Source organism: Hyperolius riggenbachi, chromosome 9 (genome assembly GCF_040937935.1).
Source record: "Hyperolius riggenbachi isolate aHypRig1 chromosome 9, aHypRig1.pri, whole genome shotgun sequence".
Taxonomy (NCBI): Eukaryota; Metazoa; Chordata; class Amphibia; order Anura; family Hyperoliidae; genus Hyperolius; species Hyperolius riggenbachi.
The window spans coordinates 5969275-5988544 of NC_090654.1; the positions used below are offsets into that span (position 1 = coordinate 5969275).

The following is a 19270-nucleotide window of genomic DNA, read 5'->3' on the forward strand; positions in this document are numbered from 1 at the left end:
GATTTAGGCGCCTATAAGTTCTGGACACATCGCCACATGTCCGAACAGATCCTAGGATTAAAATAAGATCGTTGGCACGTCGTCGGTCTGGCGTACTCCATTCTGTAAATAGGGTAGGGGTCAGCTTATAGCATGCCTTAGCCATAACTGAAGTTAGTAGATTTATCATACATATATCACCACATTCCAGGTCTGCTTCCTCTATTGGTAAAAACAATTACACATGATCACGTGATCTATATCAGCCAATTAGAGATATGAACACTGATCACATACTTTTCTATGATATTATGTAGAAGGATTTAACCGTCTCGAGCCGCAGTCCTGCAGATTACACAGATTTCTAAAGAATGATAATAAAAACCTAATCAGCAGTGTGAACAGGCAATATTTAAATGAAATGTTTTTGAATAAAAACTACTTAAAAGAGCATTAGTATGTATAATAAACAACTTCATAAACCAATAAATGAAAAAAGAGGTTTTATTGATTATTTTTTAAGAAAATATCAGTTTATATCTTATCTAATTTCTATATAAACTAATCTAATCATCTGGTACATATAAATTAACATTAGTAAGCATTGTGGGTAATGCCACTACCAGGACGCCAGATTAACCGCAAGCATCGCATTCTGCCCCAAACCATCCAGATGGCAGCCAGATATTCGTCAAACTGCCCCCCACCTAAGAAGAAATCACCCCAATAATCCTCATCCCATGATGCATTGCCTAACCTGGTACACTGAACTGATGCAGTCCCAAGGGATGCTTTTATCACTCTGATTCTCAATCTTCAATGGCAATCAGTCAGGGAAGGAGGGAATGTGGGCGGAGTTCAGCTCACTCAGGATTATTTTGCATCACCCTGCGGACAAATACAAAGAGCACAACTCCAATTACCTGAAAGAGGACATAGCAATGGGTACGGAATGGGGAGGGGCCAGGATGGCGATACTCATTTCACTCTGGATTGTTCAGTGAAGCTCAGAAGACTCTGCCACATTTCCCATCAGGCATTGCGCTGGTACGTGAGAATAAATGCAAGATCTCAGAAATAAGGGCCAGTGCACACCAAAAAGTGGTAGCGTAATCGCAAACGCTGAGTACTTTTAAAGTGATTTTTCTAGGTGATTCTAGGCGTGTGTCTAGCGATTTTCTACACATGCATAGCGATTTTTGGAGTGTTTTGGTGTAGCGTTTTTTATATTTTGTTACAGTAGAGCTGAAACTGAACAGCTTCTGTAACAAAAACGCCTGGAAAACCGCTCTGATCTAGCGCTGTCCAGAGCTATTTTCCACTTTCCTGTACTTAACATTGAGGCAGAATCGCCTCAGAAATCACCAGATGGTCCTCCACAAACCTCCGTTCTTCCGCCGCCAGCTAATTTCATTACCATTGATTTGTAAGTTGACGGCAACTGCGTCTGCGCGCCCCGAGCCACAGGTATCCTTCTTCACGTCCACTTACAAGTCGGCGGTAATGAAACTACCTGGCGGCAGGAGAACGGAGGATCTTGCGGGACCGGCGTGGGACAGGACGGCTGCTGGGGGCGGGAGAGTGGAGGATCGTGTGGGACCGGCGCGGGACAGGACGGCTGCTGGGGGCGGGAGAGTGGAGGATCGTGCGGGACGGCGCGGGACAGGACTGCTGCTGGGGGCGGGAGAACGGAGGATCGTGCAGGAGCGGCGCGGGACAGGACGGCTGCTGGGGGCGGGAGAACGGAGGATCGTGTGGGACCGGCGCGGGACAGGACGGCTGCTGGGGGCGGGAGAGTGGAGGATCTTGCGGGACCGGCGCAGGGGCAGGACGGCTCCTGGGGGCAGGAGAATGGAGGATCGTGCAGGAGTGGCGCGGGACAGGACGGCTGCTGGGGGCGGGAGAACGGAGGATCGTGGAGGACCGGCGCGGGACAGGACGGCTGCTGGGGGCTTGGGGAAGCCCCAGATAAGTGAAATTGCTTGTTTTATTCTATTCTTCTGTTCCGCTTTAAGGATTACCACTATTCAATGCAATATAGAGGTGATCATTACAGCATAGCACCAATGCAAAGCTAGGAAGATGGCTGAAGGAGGGCCCCTAGTGCGCCCCTTTGGTCCAGGGGCCCCGGTGTGGCTGCAATCTCTGCATCCCCTTTTGCTTCGCCACTGACTGCCCCAACGGGAACCAGTCCGGGAGAAGATCCAGCGAGCCATATGACATACAATAACAACATGGCCGATAGCGAGCTGTGTTACATACAGACATGGATGAAGATGTAATGGAGCCCGAGGCAAGGGAGTAGATTTGGGCCCTCTTGTGGTCCTCTTAGTAAGCTGAAGGGGAGAGAGGTCAGAGAAGGCGGCAGGTGGGCCCCTTGACCCCCACTAGGCACCTGCCTAGGTTGCCTGGTAGATGATCCTGCTCTGGTTACGTACAATAACATATCATCACCGGTAGTGTTCTGCAGCTCCGCATTCCCACTTTTCATTGGCGCCCTGAATCGCGGCGCGCACAAATCATGTGTTCTGGCGAAAGATCCGAATGAAAAGAATAAAGCTTTGTTTTCATTGCTCTGCTTTTCACAAGTATGAAGCCAGCAGCGGCGTGCGAGACTGATTGCTCCGCGCCGTCAGCACTGGGTGTGTAAATTCCTGATCCATCGGTTTATTAGCGACGCCGGCCCCGCCGCAATATTACAGACTGTCACTCCCAGCCCCCAGAATCCCTCATTTTTATTGCTGCTCTTTCATTTTAATCTAGAAAATATTCCAATGTGTGTCTGCGGCTCCCCACATGACTGTTATCGAGTCGCTGAATGATGAGCTGCGCTCAGCCACCTCCAGGTGGAGCCGTATAAATAATGTTTATCCGCGTCAACCAATGAGAAGATTCCGTGGAGTCGTCAGTTTGTCTCTTCCCAGAATGCTTTGCTGTAAGAGGGATATGCATGGAGAGCAGTTCACAGCAGGTGGATGGCAGCCTCTGTGGCCTGTCAGTAAAGCCCGGCCTGTGGGTGCATCCGCCTGGGGCTTCTCTCGGGGGAACCTGCAGGGGCGCTGTGGCTCAACAAGAGATGACCAGCGAGTTTGCCAGCGACGGCGCCTTGCTGTCTTTATCTTCCTGTTGGTGACGGAGGAGGTCGCAGAGCGACAATTCCTGATGCAAAGTGTCCAGGATCTCCAGAATATGTTCTCTTCCTGCAAGATAAAACGATTTGATAACTGGAAAATGCAAGTATGTCTGAATGCAGCTAAAGAGGACCTGTAGTGAAAATAGTGTAATGAATAAAATTGCTTTTTTTTTTTTTTTTACAATATTGATCTATAATTTTTTAGGCAGTGCTTGCACAGTGTAAAATATTTCCTGTCCCTATTTACATTCTGAAATTTATCAAAGGTGATGATATCTTTACTGCTGTCAGGTGCTCCTCTGCGGAATGTTTATTTCTGAGAGTTCTGAAGCCAGTGGAAATAATACCTGTTCTCCCAGAATGATAAGAGGTGAGAATTCCACATAGCTAAACAGAAATGTGCGAGATGTATTGCTATTTCATATCCTTTGAACTTTTCTGCAGTAAAACCTTATCTCAAGCTGTTTCTCCCTGTTTCTTGCATGTTTAAAGAGACTCTGTAACAAAATTGTCTGCCTTATTTATTCTATCATATAGGTTCCTATACCTGCTCTAATGTGCTCTGGCTTACTGCAGCCTTTTCTAGTTGCACTGTCACTGTAATATATCTAATCTTCTTTTCTTTGTCAAGCTTCGACGACCCAGAGAGGAATGCGCTACCTCTGCTGTGATAGGGAGAAGTTATGCACGCCCCCTCCACGCCCCCTGCAGGCTCTGTGTGTGTGCTGTGTGTATGGGTCACAGGCAAGGTCTCTGCTCACAGCCAGCGTGTCTGCGAGGCTCACAGAGCTGTGACCTTTTTAACAGCTGTGAGTGCAGAGCGATCACTGCAGAGCTCAGACAAGCAGCTAAGGCAACAAGTGGGAGTAACATTCCAGCAGTCAAGTCAGGCATGTATTTGTGTTTTTTGGTGTTCTCCCTAACAGGTGGTGTCCTAAGTATCTGCCCAGGTTGCCTATGCAAATGATACAGTCCTGCACAAAAGAGATTTTTATTTTTTTTATCCAAATGTTATCACTGTTCCTGGAACAATTCTAAGCGATGGAAGTTACTGCAGGCTGATATATTACTGAATTATTATAACAGAAGATAAAAGACGGTGTCTGAATCAATAACAGATTCATGCAAAGGAGAGAAATTACTTCTGGACGGATTGGAAGCTCCCTGCGGTGCTGTGGTGAGAAATGCTGCAGTAATATATAAACAGGGATATAAAACCTTTATTCTGCCCAGTTCTCTCTCCCCCCCCCCCCCCCCCCAGGAGGTGACCCCAATAACATGAGCAATCCCACCACAGCGGCAAGGCTTTCACTGAACTGATCCCTTCATCCGGACATACCGCTGTATACCAGAGATAAGAGTATATGGGAGATCAGTGTATACAGGAGATTAGTGTATACCGGAGATCAGTATATGGAGATCAGTGTATACAGGAGATCAGTGTATACAGGAGATCAGTGTATACAGGAGATCAGTGTATAGCGGAGATCAGTGTATACCAGAGATCAGTGTATACCAGAGATCAGTGTATACCAGAGATCAGTGTATACAGGAGATCAGTGTATACAGGAGATCAGTGTATACAGGAGATCAGTGTATACAGAGGATCAGTGTATACAGGAGATCAGTGTATACAGAGGATCAGTGTATACCGGAGATCAGTGTATACCGGAGATCAGTGTATACCGGAGATCAGTGTATTCCAGAGATCAGTGTATACCGGAGATCAGTGTATAGCGGAGATCAGTGTATACCAGAGATCAGTGTATACCAGAGATCAGTGTATACCAGAGATCAGTGTATGGAGATCAGTGTATACCAGAGATCAGTGTATACCGGAGATCAGTGTATACAGGAGATCAGTGTATACCGGAGATCAGTTTATGGAGATCAGTGTATACAGGAGATCAGTGTATACCGGAGATCAGTATATGGAGATCAGTGTATACCAGAGATCAGTGTATACCAGAGATCAGTGTATACCAGAGATCAGTGTATACCAGAGATCAGTGTATGGAGATCAGTGTATACCAGAGATCAGTGTATACAGGAGATCAGTGTATAGCGGAGATCAGTGTATACCAGAGATCAGTGTATACCAGAGATCAGTGTATACCAGAGATCAGTGTATACCAGAGATCAGTGTATGGAGATCAGTGTATACCAGAGATCAGTGTATACCGGAGATCAGTGTATACAGGAGATCAGTGTATACAGGAGATCAGTGTATACCGGAGATCAGTTTATGGAGATCAGTGTATACAGGAGATCAGTGTATACCGGAGATCAGTATATGGAGATCAGTGTATACAGGAGATCAGTGTATATAGGAGATCAGTGTATACCAGAGATCAGTGTATACCAGAGATCAGTGTATACCAGAGATCAGTGTATACCAGAGATCAGTGTATACAGGATATCAGTGTATACCGGAGATCAGTGTATACCAGAGATCAGTGTACACCAGAGATCAGTGTATACCGGAGATCAGTGTATACCAGAGATCAGTGTATGGAGATCAGTGTATACCAGAGATCAGTGTATACCGGAGATCAGTGTATACCAGAGATCAGTGTATACAGGAGATCAGTGTATACCAGAGATCAGTGTATGGAGATCAGTGTATACCAGAGATCAGTGTATACCGGAGATCAGTGTATACCAGAGATCAGTGTATACAGGAGATCAGTGTATACCAGAGATCAGTGTATGGAGATCAGTGTATACCAGAGATCAGTGTATACCGGAGATCAGTGTATACCGGAGATCAGGGTATACCGGAGATCAGTGTATACCGGAGATCAGTGTATACAGGAGATCAGTGTATACCGGAGATCAGTGTATACCAGAGATCAGTGTATACCAGAGATCAGTGTACACCAGAGATCAGTGTATACCGGAGATAAGTGTATACAGGAGATCAGTGTATACCAGAGATCAGTGTATACCGGAGATCAGTGTATACCAGAGATCAGCGTATACCGGAGATCAGCGTATACCGGAGATCAGTATATACAGGAGATCAGTGTATACCGGAGATCAGTGTATACAGGAGATCAGTGTATACCAGAGATCAGTGTATACAGATCAGTGTATACAGGAGATCAGTGTATACAGGAGATCAGTGTATACAGGAGATCAGTGTGTACCGGAGATCAGTGTATACAGGAGATCAGTGTATACAGGAGATCAGTGTATACCAGAGATCAGTGTATACAGGAGATCAGTGTATACAGGAGATCAGTGTATACCGGAGATCAGTGTATACCGGAGATCAGTGTATACAGGAGATCAGTGTATACCAGGGATCAGCGTATACCGGAGATCAGTATATACAGGAGATCAGTGTATACCGGAGATCAGTGTATACCGGAGATCAGTGTATACAGGAGATCAGTGTATACAGGAGATCAGTGTATACCAGAGATCAGTGTATACAGATCAGTGTATACAGGAGATCAGTGTATACCAGAGATCAGTGTATACAGATCAGTGTATACAGGAGATCAGTGTATACCGGAGATCAGTGCGTGCGATTTGCGTTTTTGTGAATTCACACGCACCGCGCATCCTATGGCATCACATTGGGCATGCATTGTTTCTTGTGTAAATTTTAACATCCAAATTTCCTGCAGAATACAAGGGAGCACATCTAACAGCATCAGTCAAAAAATATTTCCCAGGATTCACTAGAGTCTCCGCCTCTGTGACCCCCATTACTACGGCCTGCAGCCACCCCTCATGTTTCAGGGCTTCTTCAGGCTCGGACTCTCTGCAGATCTTTTCCGCTCACTAGAAGGCTTATTGACTGCCAGTTGTTTTTTCTTGCATGGGACCTTCTTATTATCACAATAAACTGTCTATAGCTGATCATTGTGCCCAAAACATAGAAATAAACAATGTCATACCGTGGCGAGGTTCCCGGCAGATCTCCAGCGTGTTCAGCAGCATTCCCCCCAGATCCTGGCCCGAGATCTCCTACACAGAGGGAAACATGAAGAGAGGTGAGACGGGCAAGCGACTGGCAGCCATCCATCACTCAGCGACCGGCAGCCACCCATCACTCAGCCACTGGCAGCCACCCATCACTCAGCCACTGGCAGCCACCCATCACTCAGCCACCGGCAGCCATCCATCACTCAGCCACTGGCAGCCATCCATCACTCAGCGACTGGCAGCCATGCATCACTCAGCCACTGGCAGCCATCCATCACTCAGCGACTGGCAGCCATCCATCACTCAGCCACTGGCAGCCATCCATCACTCAGCCACTGGCAGCCATCCATCACTCAGCGACCGGCAGCCACCCATCACTCAGCGACCGGCAGCCATCCATCACTCAGCGACCGGCAGCCATCCGTCACTCAGCGACCGGCAGCCATCCATCACTCAGCCACTGGCAGCCATCCATCACTCAGCGACTGGCAGCCATCCATCACTCAGCTACTGGCAGCCACCCATCACTCAGCGACCGGCAGCCATCCATCACTCAGCGACCGGCAGCCACCCATCACTCAGCGACCGGCAGCCACCCATCACTCAGCCACTGCCAGCCACCCATCACTCAGCCACTGGCAGCCATCCATCACTCAGCCACTGGCAGCCACCCATCACTCAGCCACTGGCAGCCACCCATCACTCAGCCACTGGCAGCCACCCATCACTCAGCCACCGGCAGCCATCCATCACTCAGCCACTGGCAGCCATCCATCACTCAGCGACTGGCAGCCATGCATCACTCAGCCACTGGCAGCCATCCATCACTCAGCGACTGGCAGCCATCCATCACTCAGCCACTGGCAGCCATCCATCACTCAGCCACTGGCAGCCATCCATCACTCAGCGACCGGCAGCCACCCATCACTCAGCGACCGGCAGCCATCCATCACTCAGCGACCGGCAGCCATCCGTCACTCAGCGACCGGCAGCCATCCATCACTCAGCCACTGGCAGCCATCCATCACTCAGCGACTGGCAGCCATCCATCACTCAGCTACTGGCAGCCACCCATCACTCAGCGACCGGCAGCCATCCATCACTCAGCGACCGGCAGCCACCCATCACTCAGCGACCGGCAGCCACCCATCACTCAGCCACTGCCAGCCACCCATCACTCAGCCACTGGCAGCCATCCATCACTCAGCCACTGGCAGCCATCCATCACTCAGCCACTGGCAGCCACCCATCACTCAGCCACTGCCAGCCACCCATCACTCAGCCACTGGCAGCCATCCATCACTCAGCCACCGGCAGCCACCCATCACTCAGCCACTGGCAGCCATCCATCACTCAGCCACTGGCAGCCACCCATCACTCAGCCACTGGCAGCCACCCATCACTCAGCCACTGGCAGCCATCCATCACTCAGTCACTGCCAGCCACCCATCACTCAGCCACTGGCAGCCACCCATCACTCAGCGACTGGCAGCCACCCATCACTCAGCTACTGGCAGCCATCCATCACTCAGCGACCGGCAGCCATCCATCACTCAGCCACTGGCAGCCATCCATCACTCAGCCACTGGCAGCCATCCATCACTCGGCGACTGGCAGCCATCCATCACTCAGCCACCGGCAGCCATCCATCACTCAGCCACTGGCAGCCACCCATCACTCAGCGACTGGCAGCCATCCATCACTCAGCGACTGGCAGCCATCCATCACTCTGCGACCGGCAGCCATCCATCACTCAGCGACCGGCAGCCATCCATCACTCAGCGACCGGCAGCCATCCATCACTCAGCCACTGGCAGCCATCCATCACTCAGCCACTGCCAGCCACCCATCACTCAGCCACTGGCAGCCATCCATCACTCAGCCACTGGCAGCCATCCATCACTCAGCCACTGCCAGCCACCCATCACTCAGCCACTGCCAGCCACCCATCACTCAGCCACTGGCAGCCATGCGACACACAGCAGAGCGGAAGGCCTCACAGATCTATCACAATCTCACAACACACAAAGCATAATGAGGAAGTAACGGTATCAGCCATTCTGTCGCCCGCAGACATATTCTGATGAGGTTTTAAAAATAGCCCCCAACTGGCATTACAGCATAATTCATCTTCTTTCTGGGGAAGCCTCCAATCATACTAATGACCGCTTCATGCAGAATGTAGAGGAATGATGCCCTGTCTCCACTAATTACCCGAGTGTTATTTACCCGCATCCACCATCTACATAAACATGTCAGCCTGGAGGAGAACAGCAAAGCCATAAACAGCTTAGCTTTAAAGCATAGCTCCACTGAAAACAAACATTTCCCTTTGTTTTGTGGTATTAATGGTCGGAAACTCAGCACTTCCTTAAAATACTATTTACAGCATAAAATCTACTGCCACAAAAAAATTTGTAGTAGAACAGCATTCAAATAGTTAAACACAGCACTTTGTTGCTTCAGTGGGCAGCACCTGAAGAGATGATAACATTATCTTTTATTCACATTCCTCTGTCAGATACACTTAATAAACGTTAGTAAACTGCTAAAACTGAGCTGTACTGAGCTGAGACAGAAAGAGCTGAGAAGTGATCACTAGGTAGAGTTTAATATATAAATACAGCAGCTTTGCAATAAAATGCAGTGGCAGCTATCAGAGCAGATAAACTGTACTTTGGGAATTTGTAATTAGACAATATTACTGGTGCACAAAAGCAACTATGATAACTGTGTGGGTAATAATAAGCAGGAAACATTTTTATTGAATGTTCGGTCAGATCTCGCTTTAATGGATAGATTTACCTGATATCCCCTTATATTACTGGGATGTGACTGCTGGGTTTCCCAATTGCAATTTGTGTCATTGAGAAGGTTATACTGAGGTCTCACATTGTTCTGCTATCGGATCACAAAGTGACACCACGAGACTATAAATCTAGGATCCGGCTTGTAATGGTGACATCAGTGAGGCCACTTTTCTGCCCCCTTATTGGGCAGTTCCGCCTCCCGGCCATGATGAGCACCTCCAGGCTGAAATGTCATGCAGCTGAATGGAAATGTCTGTAGCAGCGCTCCTGTCCTAGTTTGATATGCAGAGGTGTTACCCAGCGGCAAAAACATGACATCATCTGATCCAGTCATAACTGGCAAGAAAAGGCAAGTATCTATTTGTATTGATCTAAAGGTGCCACACACCATACCATTTTTTATCATCTGTTCAATTTAAGAATTGCAATCAAGTTTTCTGACTGATTGTAACATTTCAAAAATATGACCAATGTACCACACACCTGTGCTCAATTTTTATCCCAATTATGATAAAAATGATTGGAAACTCTGACAAAATTGCTAGGATGTGTATATTAATAAATTGACAATCTAACACACACCATCTTTAAAAAAAATTGAAAAGAAATATCTGGCATTCCAGATCGATTTAAATGGAAAAAAACGGGAAATCCGATCGTATTTTTCAGTCGAATGAAAAAAAAGCTCTAGATATTTTCGGGAGATACGATCGTTTTTATTGAATTGCTGTAAAATCGGATCATTTTATTGTATGGTGTGTGGCCACCTTAAGAATGACTTGTAACCAAGTTCCTCCGATTTTGGTTTTGTGAAATCTTACTTAATTTATGCAATTAAGATTCTGATCCTAATTACAATGTAATGAGTAATCTTGTTACCGTAATCTGGACACACCGTACGTTCAGATTCTGCCTCACTAATACAATCAGGATGTACCACTATGTCCTGTCAATCAACGGCAGGTGTGCGCGCGCTCCCGCTGCTAGTTCAGGGTGCAGTTTACATGTCTGGGATTGTTGAAGGGGAACATGTGCTCCCGAGCCAATCAAAGTTCCTGGGAATGAACTGCCGAGCTGGAGGGAGTATCAGCCAGGATGGGGGCAGGGGGCACAGCGGCGGGGGAGGGGGGTCGGACCCTCCCCCTCACCTGGGTCCCCCCATCCGCTCTCCCCCTCCAGCTAATTGCGCAGTGGCCAGCGGGCAGACACATATAGCAGCGGGCAGGGGAGCAATTACCCATCTCTTCCTTCCGCGTTCCAGCGTGCGTACCACCGCTTGGCATTTCCTGCAATCCCGCCCACTTGAGCGACATTGCAAGAAGTGACCAGCGGTGGTTTGCTCCCCCGCCCGCTGTCTGACATGTGTGCCTGCTGGCTGCTATGTAATTAGCTGGAGGGGGTAAGCGGACGGAGGGACCGCCGCTGTTCCCCTCTGCCCTCCTTCCTGGATGCTCCCCTCTCCAGCCTACCCGGGGGCAATTATACTACATGGGGGAGGGGAAGTGTATCCTTACAAGTTTGTTATACTACATGGGGGGGGGAGGGGGGGGGGGTATCCTTACAAGTTTGTCTCAGGCGGCAAAAAGTCTAGAGCCGGCCCTGCTTACAAACAACTCGAGTTACATTTCTGAGATACAATCTGAGTTGTAAAGTATACAAAGTTGTTTTTTATTATATATAATTGTTGTTAAATGGTGCAGTATTGCATAAACTGCTGTAAGTAGTTTAGAAGTGATATAAAAGTGCAAAAATAACCGAAAAACATTGTTTATACTTTATGTCCAAATCCAGAGTTGTCAGAGTAAATCATTTATCCACGTTTCACCGTGTGTAATACAGGACTCAACTTACAGACAGATTCCACTTACAGACAATCTCCCGGAGCAGAACCTGTGTGTAAGTAGAGGACTGCCTGTATGTTGTACATCACAATTTCGAACATCGCTGCAAAATGACTACTGTGCGAAATTCCAGCTCATCACTACTGAGGAGGCAAAATTAATTCTAATTAGCATAAGTTTAGCACTAGGGGGCGCCCTTGCCCCACATTGATAGAGCTCTGATAATTATAATGTGTTTGTCTCCTTGTACAATTCCTGTGGTGGTGGTTTGCCATGAATTAATGTGGTACTCTGTAGAACTTGATAAAGATAGGTCAGAGAGATGTTCCGCCTGCTGCCTCTCATTCCTTACTGCTTCTCTTTACTTTGGCAACGCACACGCCCAGATTTACCTCACAGGAGCCTATAGGCACACATAACTTAGCACCCTAGACTCCGCCCTTCATGTACCTACAAACCCCTGCTAAACCGCACCACAAGTGTGCTGGCTGTCCCTGCTGCCACTCCTCCCTTACTTCCCTTGGAAGAACAAAGAGAAATCGAGAGCCCAATATGGTGTAGTATTGTTAAGTTGGTTGTGGTTTAAAGCAAAATATTTAGAAATACTCACAAACATGGGTTACCCATAGGCAACCACTTCAAGTGCAGGTGGGGAGTATTAGAACCTGACCCCACTCAGGTTATTAAGATGTCGCTCTCTGTAGATAGGAAACGGGGTAGCACCCCTCCACCGAGGGTGGACTCAAGATTTCAGCAAGGCTTGGTGTACAGAGGCGCCAGAGTAGTATAAAAACGTTTAAAAACCGTCTAAAAGAGGGGGATGTTCAGGTGGACTTACCTCCCTCAAAAATATAAAACTCAATTGAGTCACAATATATCAATACAAAAATATTTTATTGAAATCCACTTAGTGCAACGCGTTTCGCAGGTGTGGTCCTTCATCAGGCAAACAGGAGTATAACTCAATGGGTCTAGATGCAGAAGTGAGCGCCTCTGGTACTTCCCTTGCCCATCATAGGTTGCTACAGGTGCCCCTTAACATTAGGTAGCCAAAAGTACCCTCAGTATTAGGTAGCTAGAGGTGCCCCTGACTGAAGGGAGATCTCGTCAGTGGAATGCAGAGAGCCAGGTGAGTAACCCCTCTTTACGCTCTGCTCAGGACTCTGCATAGGGAAGGACTAGGGGAGGGGAGTGAACCGAAGGACTAGGAAGGACTAGGGGAGGGGAGTGAACCGCCTTTCCTTCATCAGGCGCCTGTAGGCATGTGCCTTCAATGCCTTATGGTAAATCCGTCCCTGGCAACGCATGGCACAGCTCAACGCGTCAGAATCTGCTGGTCTCAAATGTATAAAATAAATATATTTAGACTGTAGTGATTAATTGCTGGCCAATTTAAAAAAAATGAATTTATAAAGAGACTCCTAACTTGTGAATTGTCTCTGTGGGATGCGGCTGCAGGATAAATGACGGTAATTAGTGTGTTTTCTGATTTTATATAAACAGCTACAAATAGAGAAATGATGCATATTTATGACCTTCTGCTGCATTTATAACTTCACAAAAAAAATTCAGAATTTTTGTGAATGTTGAGAAGGCTGCGTTTATAAAAAGCAGCATATATTACGGTGGTTTATTTCGCAGGCCGCAGTCAGAGAACTCTCGTTTCTGTGAGGATGAACACGAGACTGATAAGCAGGGCCGCCATCAGAAATCTGGGGGCCCCTCACACATCATTAGGCCCGGGGCCCCCAACGCACTGGCATTAATACCTTAGTGGAAAATAACATTTAAAACAGGAAGAGCTGGCATGTTTAGTGGGTTCTCCTCATGCTCCCCCCACCCCCCTCCGTCCCCCTCTGTTAGTCAGACTCAGTAGCGACCCCCTGAACTTACCTCCGGGTCACGGTGGTCGTGGCTTACCGCGCAGGTGCGGCCCAGTGAAGCGTATCCTTATACGCGTTCACACGGCCAGGAGGGAACGCTCTGCACAGACGAACTAGTGGTTATGACGTGCACAGTAAGCCGCTGCCACCCCGACCAGGAAGTTCAGGGGGTTGCTACTGACTAGTGTTGTCCGGATCATGAACGATTCGGATCTTTGATCCGAATCTATTTTATGAGTCGATCATCCGAATCATCAAAATGAACGATTCGGATCGCAAAAGGGGCGGGGCAAGGAGCGACACGCCCCCTCTCAGCGGGCAGCGGGGTCTTGGAAGCACTGAGCAGAGCAGAGATGGATCGCTCTGTTAGAAGGGAGGCAGCCTTGCAGGGAGACAGGTAGATGAGAGAGAGGGGACATGGGTGCCACTGCCAGATATGTGTAGAGCACACATACTGGCTATAACGTGCTGCCCATTATAGGCTGGCTGTTCCATAGTGCTGCACAGTGATCACATTGGAAGCTTTTGGCTCAGCACAGCTCAGTAACTTTGCAGGCACTGTTTGCTATGTAATATGATCCTGCACTGCTCTAAACAGCTGCACTTATCTTCTGGGAATGCTTTCTTTCACTGTGCGACCTTTTCTTTCAAAGTGTACAGATGAACATATAGGTGAAATATATGTAAAGCATATGATTGCAGCATGTGGGTATTGTGTGCAAACATTTCTGCTCTCTGCTCGTCCCTCCTCCCATCTTTGTCCACTCCCTGCCCTCTGTCCATCTTCTCCCCTTCTCTGTGTGTCCGCCCCCCTCCCCTTCTCTGTGTGTCCACCCCCCTCCCCTTCTCCTGCCCTCTGTCCATCTTCTCCCCTTCTCTGCGTGTCCACCCCCCTCCCCTTCTCTGTCCACTCCCCTCCCCTTCTCCTGCCCACAGACCTGTCCTGCTGTTCATTTCACCCCCGAATGCTTCCTGTAGTAAAATGATCCGAGATTCGGATCAAAGATCCGGATCTCTTCAATGATCCGATTCGAATCATCCGGATCATTGAAAAGATCCGAACTTCCCATCTCTACTACTGATTAATGGATGGGGGTGGAGAAGAACGGGGTGAGCGGTGGCCATGAGGAGAGCCCACTAAACATGCCTCCCCTTCCCCCCATTTTTCATTTTATTTTCCACTAAGGTATTAATGCCAGCGCATTGGGAGGGGGGGCCCGGGGCCTCTCACACTAGTGTTAGTTGTGTCCCCCCCTGAGGGTGGCCCTGCTGATAAGCGTTTTATGTAACGTCCAGCCCGGCAGGTAAACGCACAGCGATTGTCTCCGGACCTTCCGTCTCGGCTGCGAGTCATTACCGGCTTTCACAAGGAAAATATTTATTTCCACCTCAGCGATTCTGCAGAAGCCGACACATACATATTCATAAGTAATGACTGCCAGAGTCACAACAGAGGGAGGCTGTCAGGAATCTGAATAATTCTCCTGGAGAGGTGAGGAAATCTATGAAATACTAACGGATCGCAGGAAACGCGGGGTCTTAAAAGGAGACGATTTATACAAAAAAAGCCATCTTGAGATTGTTGTTACTGCTGCATCTAGAATGTTATTTAGAAACTAGAAATAAGCCCGGCCATTTAAAAACAGGCACTAGGGCTCTGGTGTGACCCCCCTCGCCCCCTTCTCCCCCCCAACCCCTCCCCCCGCGCAACGGACGCGCTCCTCGAAGCACGCACACACGCATGCCAGCCCCCCTGCACCCGTCCTCTTGTCCCAAGTCCGCCCGCATGTCGCACATGCACACTGGGCAAAACGCAGGGACACAGGAGGATGCAGAGACACAGGGGAATTCTTATATAGGATATTAAGAGATGAAAATGACCATATATACTATAATGGCTGATTTCTTCACGCATGCTCTGGGTAACTGGTGTGTAGGGAGGAACGTCCGAGTTCCGCAGTATTCCGATCAGAAATCGGCTTTCTGTGGCAGAAATCAGAATTCCGTGGAGAATTACTGAGACTCTGAAATTTTAGGCCAATCAAAAGACTCGGAAGTACTGGACCAATCACAGCTATACCGCGGGGTTCCCATTTCACAAATCCTCTGGAGGCGGTGCTTCCTCCAGTGATGATGTCACCGCTTACCTCTCTGGGCAAGTTTCATTTTTTGTGAGTTTTTTTAGTTTTTGATCAGTAAAAGTTGGAATGGTCGAAATTGCCGAAAGTAGGCAAAAAAAGCTATATGGATTGCTAAACAAATTCCAAATTTAGTGGATCCTCCTGGGTTTGTATTGCAAAATCACGAAATTGTAATTTATTGCAGATATATATATTCACACTAACCATTAGATTAACTTTGGTTGGGGCGAATTTGGGAAAATATGTTCACAATAGGTGACAATTTCACTGAAATGTTTATATGGAATTATCACATTTTTTATCACAATTTTCTCATTTACAGTATGTCTCTTGAGCAAGCACAGTACACATTTGTCTCTATTTATTTGAAAGAAACATTTGTATGGTGGTCGGAATTTACATGTCTGAACTATGGATTCCAAATTTATGCTAAAAAGCAATCATCATTCTCATCCCTATGCAAAGAGGAAGGATGGAATCTGATTGGCTTTGCAGAGAGGAAGGATGGGATCTGATTGGCTGTGCAGAGAGGAAGGACGGAATCTGATTGGCTTTGCAGAGAGGAAGGATGGGATCTGATTGGCTGCACAGATGATTACATCACCTTGTAAACCACAATTTATCTTGCGTAGCTTTTGAGTTAGCCTGAAATACATTTCTGCTGTATATACAGATTATATAATGATAGGTTCAGTTCTGTGAGGAGGTCACCTGCAGAGACCACAGAGAGTCTGAATATTCCAGAGAATCCAGAGACTGCAGCAGATATATGGGGGGGCTTTGTGAAGGGACCTGAGCTCTGGAGACTTACTGTTAAAGTCATCTCTCATATTAAAGGACCAATAGGCAGGCTTAAAGTGTAAGTAAAAAAAAAACCTGAAGTTGTCGAATTTCCTCCTGACACTGAAGAGCTTTCTCCTGACACACATCACAGCTTCTCTCAGGTCTATCTCTGGATAACCACTGACATGTTTATGTTTCCTAACACTACTTCAGGATCAGTTTGAAGGGGAGTCTTGGAATGAAGAGTCAGTGGGACATGAGCTGCAGCAGACCCCCCTGTCCCACACAGTCATTATCTCCACACTGGGCTGATCCAATTCACTTTTCTCCTAGGAGATCATTTCATCTTCTGTTTAAAATAACTTTTCAGTACTCTGCAACTGAAACAGTACCAAACAGTAGGTAAAAAGTCTTTCAAAATTATCCTATCTTCTTGCTTCTGGTACCTTAAAGAGAACATGTAACAAAAAAAAGTCCCCTCGGGAGGGGGAAGCCTCAGGGTCCCAATGAGGCTTCCCCCACTCCTGTAGCTGCAGGCAGTCCAGCGCTGGCTCCCCCAAAGTGTCCGGCAATCCTCCCCCGACAAGCCTGACAAGCGCTGATATATTTACCTTCCCTGGCTCCAGCGGGGGCGCTGTTGCAGCTCTCAGCACGGAGATAGGTGGAAATAACCAATCTCCGTCTACTGCCTCCGTCAGGCACAGGAGACTTGCGCCTGTGCAGTAGAGCGGACCGACAGCGATCGGCTATTTCCGCCTATCTCTGAGGCGGAGAGCCGATACTGCGCCTGCGCTGGAGCCAGGAAAGGTAAATATTTATATCCCCACTGTTCAGGTAGCTTTATCACCGCCGCCGTGGGACCGAGGAGGACGGGGGAAGCCACAATACGTGAGGTGAGTACCCCCCAGGGGAGGTTTTTCTCATTACAGGTTGTCTTTGAAAGGCATTTTATGTACAAGTTGTGAACATATCACCTAGGAGAGAACTCTGGAGGAAATGTGACTTGGATGAGGCCTGTGTCTCTCCTCACACACCGGCAGACAGAGCGCCCCCTTACCAGATCCCGGAGCTGCTGCAGGAGCTGCAGAACATCCAGAAGCTTCTCCTCGATGAGGGAGAGCCGCACCCTCTCCGTCTCCAGCATCTGGAGGTCCATCCTCAGCAGGTCTATCTCCTCCACCTTCCGGTCCAGCTCTTCAATGAACGGCTCCTTCATCTGAACAATACCAGAAGGTTAATGTACGGCTGTATCACGTGGCAGGAACACAACTATTATCATTCTGATTGGATTGAATCTTCCGGTGATCTGTTCCCTCTCGTGTTGCCAATCAATAAACGTCAAACCCATTTTGCTTAGTTTACAGAACCTCTATCAGGATGCTGGGGAAGGTTTCTATAGTTCTATACTATTCTGGGCAGGGAGAAACTGCAGTAGGACGGCAGCAGCCCAGATGGATGGATTATCAGAATCCTCTGCTGGGAACTGATTGGCGGCTATTGACCTGGGTTTTCTCAGCATTAGGGCCGGGGCATATCTGGGTAATATAGCGCCTATGGCAAAAACTGAAATTGCACCCCTATATCTATTTGCGCCCCATATCCAATTGCACCCCATATCCATACTGGGGGTGTCCCTCCAGCATGGATATCCAGAGGTGTCCACAACACTAGCCAGAGATGCCCCCAGTATACGTAGTGAGCATTAGCCCCCCCAGTATTATTAATCAGAGGTACCCCCCCAGCAAAGGTCACCCAAGTTAGCTACCCAGTATAAGTAGCCAGAGGTCGCCACTAGTATAGGTAGCCAGAAGTAGCCCTCCCAGTATAGGTAGTCAACCAGTTTAGGTTGCCCTCCCAATATAGGTAATTAGACGAGATTGTCCCCCGTGTAAGTTCCCCCCCCCTTCCCCAAGTATAGGTTGCTAGAGCTAGCACTCCAACTATAAGTAACGAGCAGCATCCCTCAGTATGGTGGTGTAGCACGAGTCAGGAGGTGGCAGACATGGTGCTGTGGCGCCTATGGCATAAGCCATTCCAGCACCCCTCTAGATACACCTCTGATTAGGGCCAGGTCACACGGACGATGTACTGGTGATAATATTGTAGAGCTTGGCATTTGTAGATCAAGCTTTTTAAGCAGTTTAGTGCTCACACCCCCCATGATGTCTTATATCATCATATAAAGACACAATATTGCTCACCTCTTCCATCAGCACCTCCATGTCCTTCACTTCCCGCTCTTTGAGTGTCAGCTCTTCAGTCAGCTTGGTGACCCTCTCGACCAATAGGACCAGCATATTCCTGTGATCAGTGCCGTCAGATCTGAGATCCGGCAGGAGCTTCCGTATTCTCCTCTCGTCACACCTGTGACAATCGATTCACCGATAAATAACCAATATTGTACAGACAATCAATTCACAGATAAATAACCAAGACTGTACAGACAATCAATTCACCGAGAAATAGCCAATATTGGACAGGCAATCAATTCACCGATAAACAGCAAACACTGAACAGTCATCAGACATACTCCTCCCTTGAATATTCACCTTTATATAGTTTATCATTAGAAGCCTGGGGGTCAACCGGGAGTAAGGGGGGGGGGGGTGGGAGGAGAAGGAGTAGGGGAAAGGTAAGAGCGGAGAAAGGGAATAGAGGGCAGCAGGAGGGGGTAGAGGGAGCCGGGGGGTTGAGGGGGTCAACCGGGGGAGGGAGGGTAGAGAGGAAGAGGCGATTATATGGGGTAGAGGGGGGCAGGAAAGGG

General features: G+C 48.1%; 1 protein-coding gene across 2 annotated transcripts in view; it reads right to left on the reverse strand.

Moving 5' to 3' along the window:
• Positions 1-489: 489 nt before the first annotated feature.
• EFCC1 (EF-hand and coiled-coil domain containing 1) overlaps positions 490-19270 on the reverse strand; it is a 171315-nt gene continuing 152534 nt past the window's right edge. For both annotated transcript variants that reach the window (XM_068251832.1, XM_068251831.1), the window contains exons 5-8: positions 18708-18870; positions 17564-17722; positions 7021-7090; positions 490-3179 (exon numbers count right to left, since the gene is read on the reverse strand). In XM_068251832.1, the coding sequence (XP_068107933.1) occupies positions 3046-3179; positions 7021-7090; positions 17564-17722; positions 18708-18870 (526 nt within the window). In that variant the 3' untranslated portion in view covers positions 490-3045. The remainder of the gene's footprint in view (positions 3180-7020; positions 7091-17563; positions 17723-18707; positions 18871-19270) is intronic.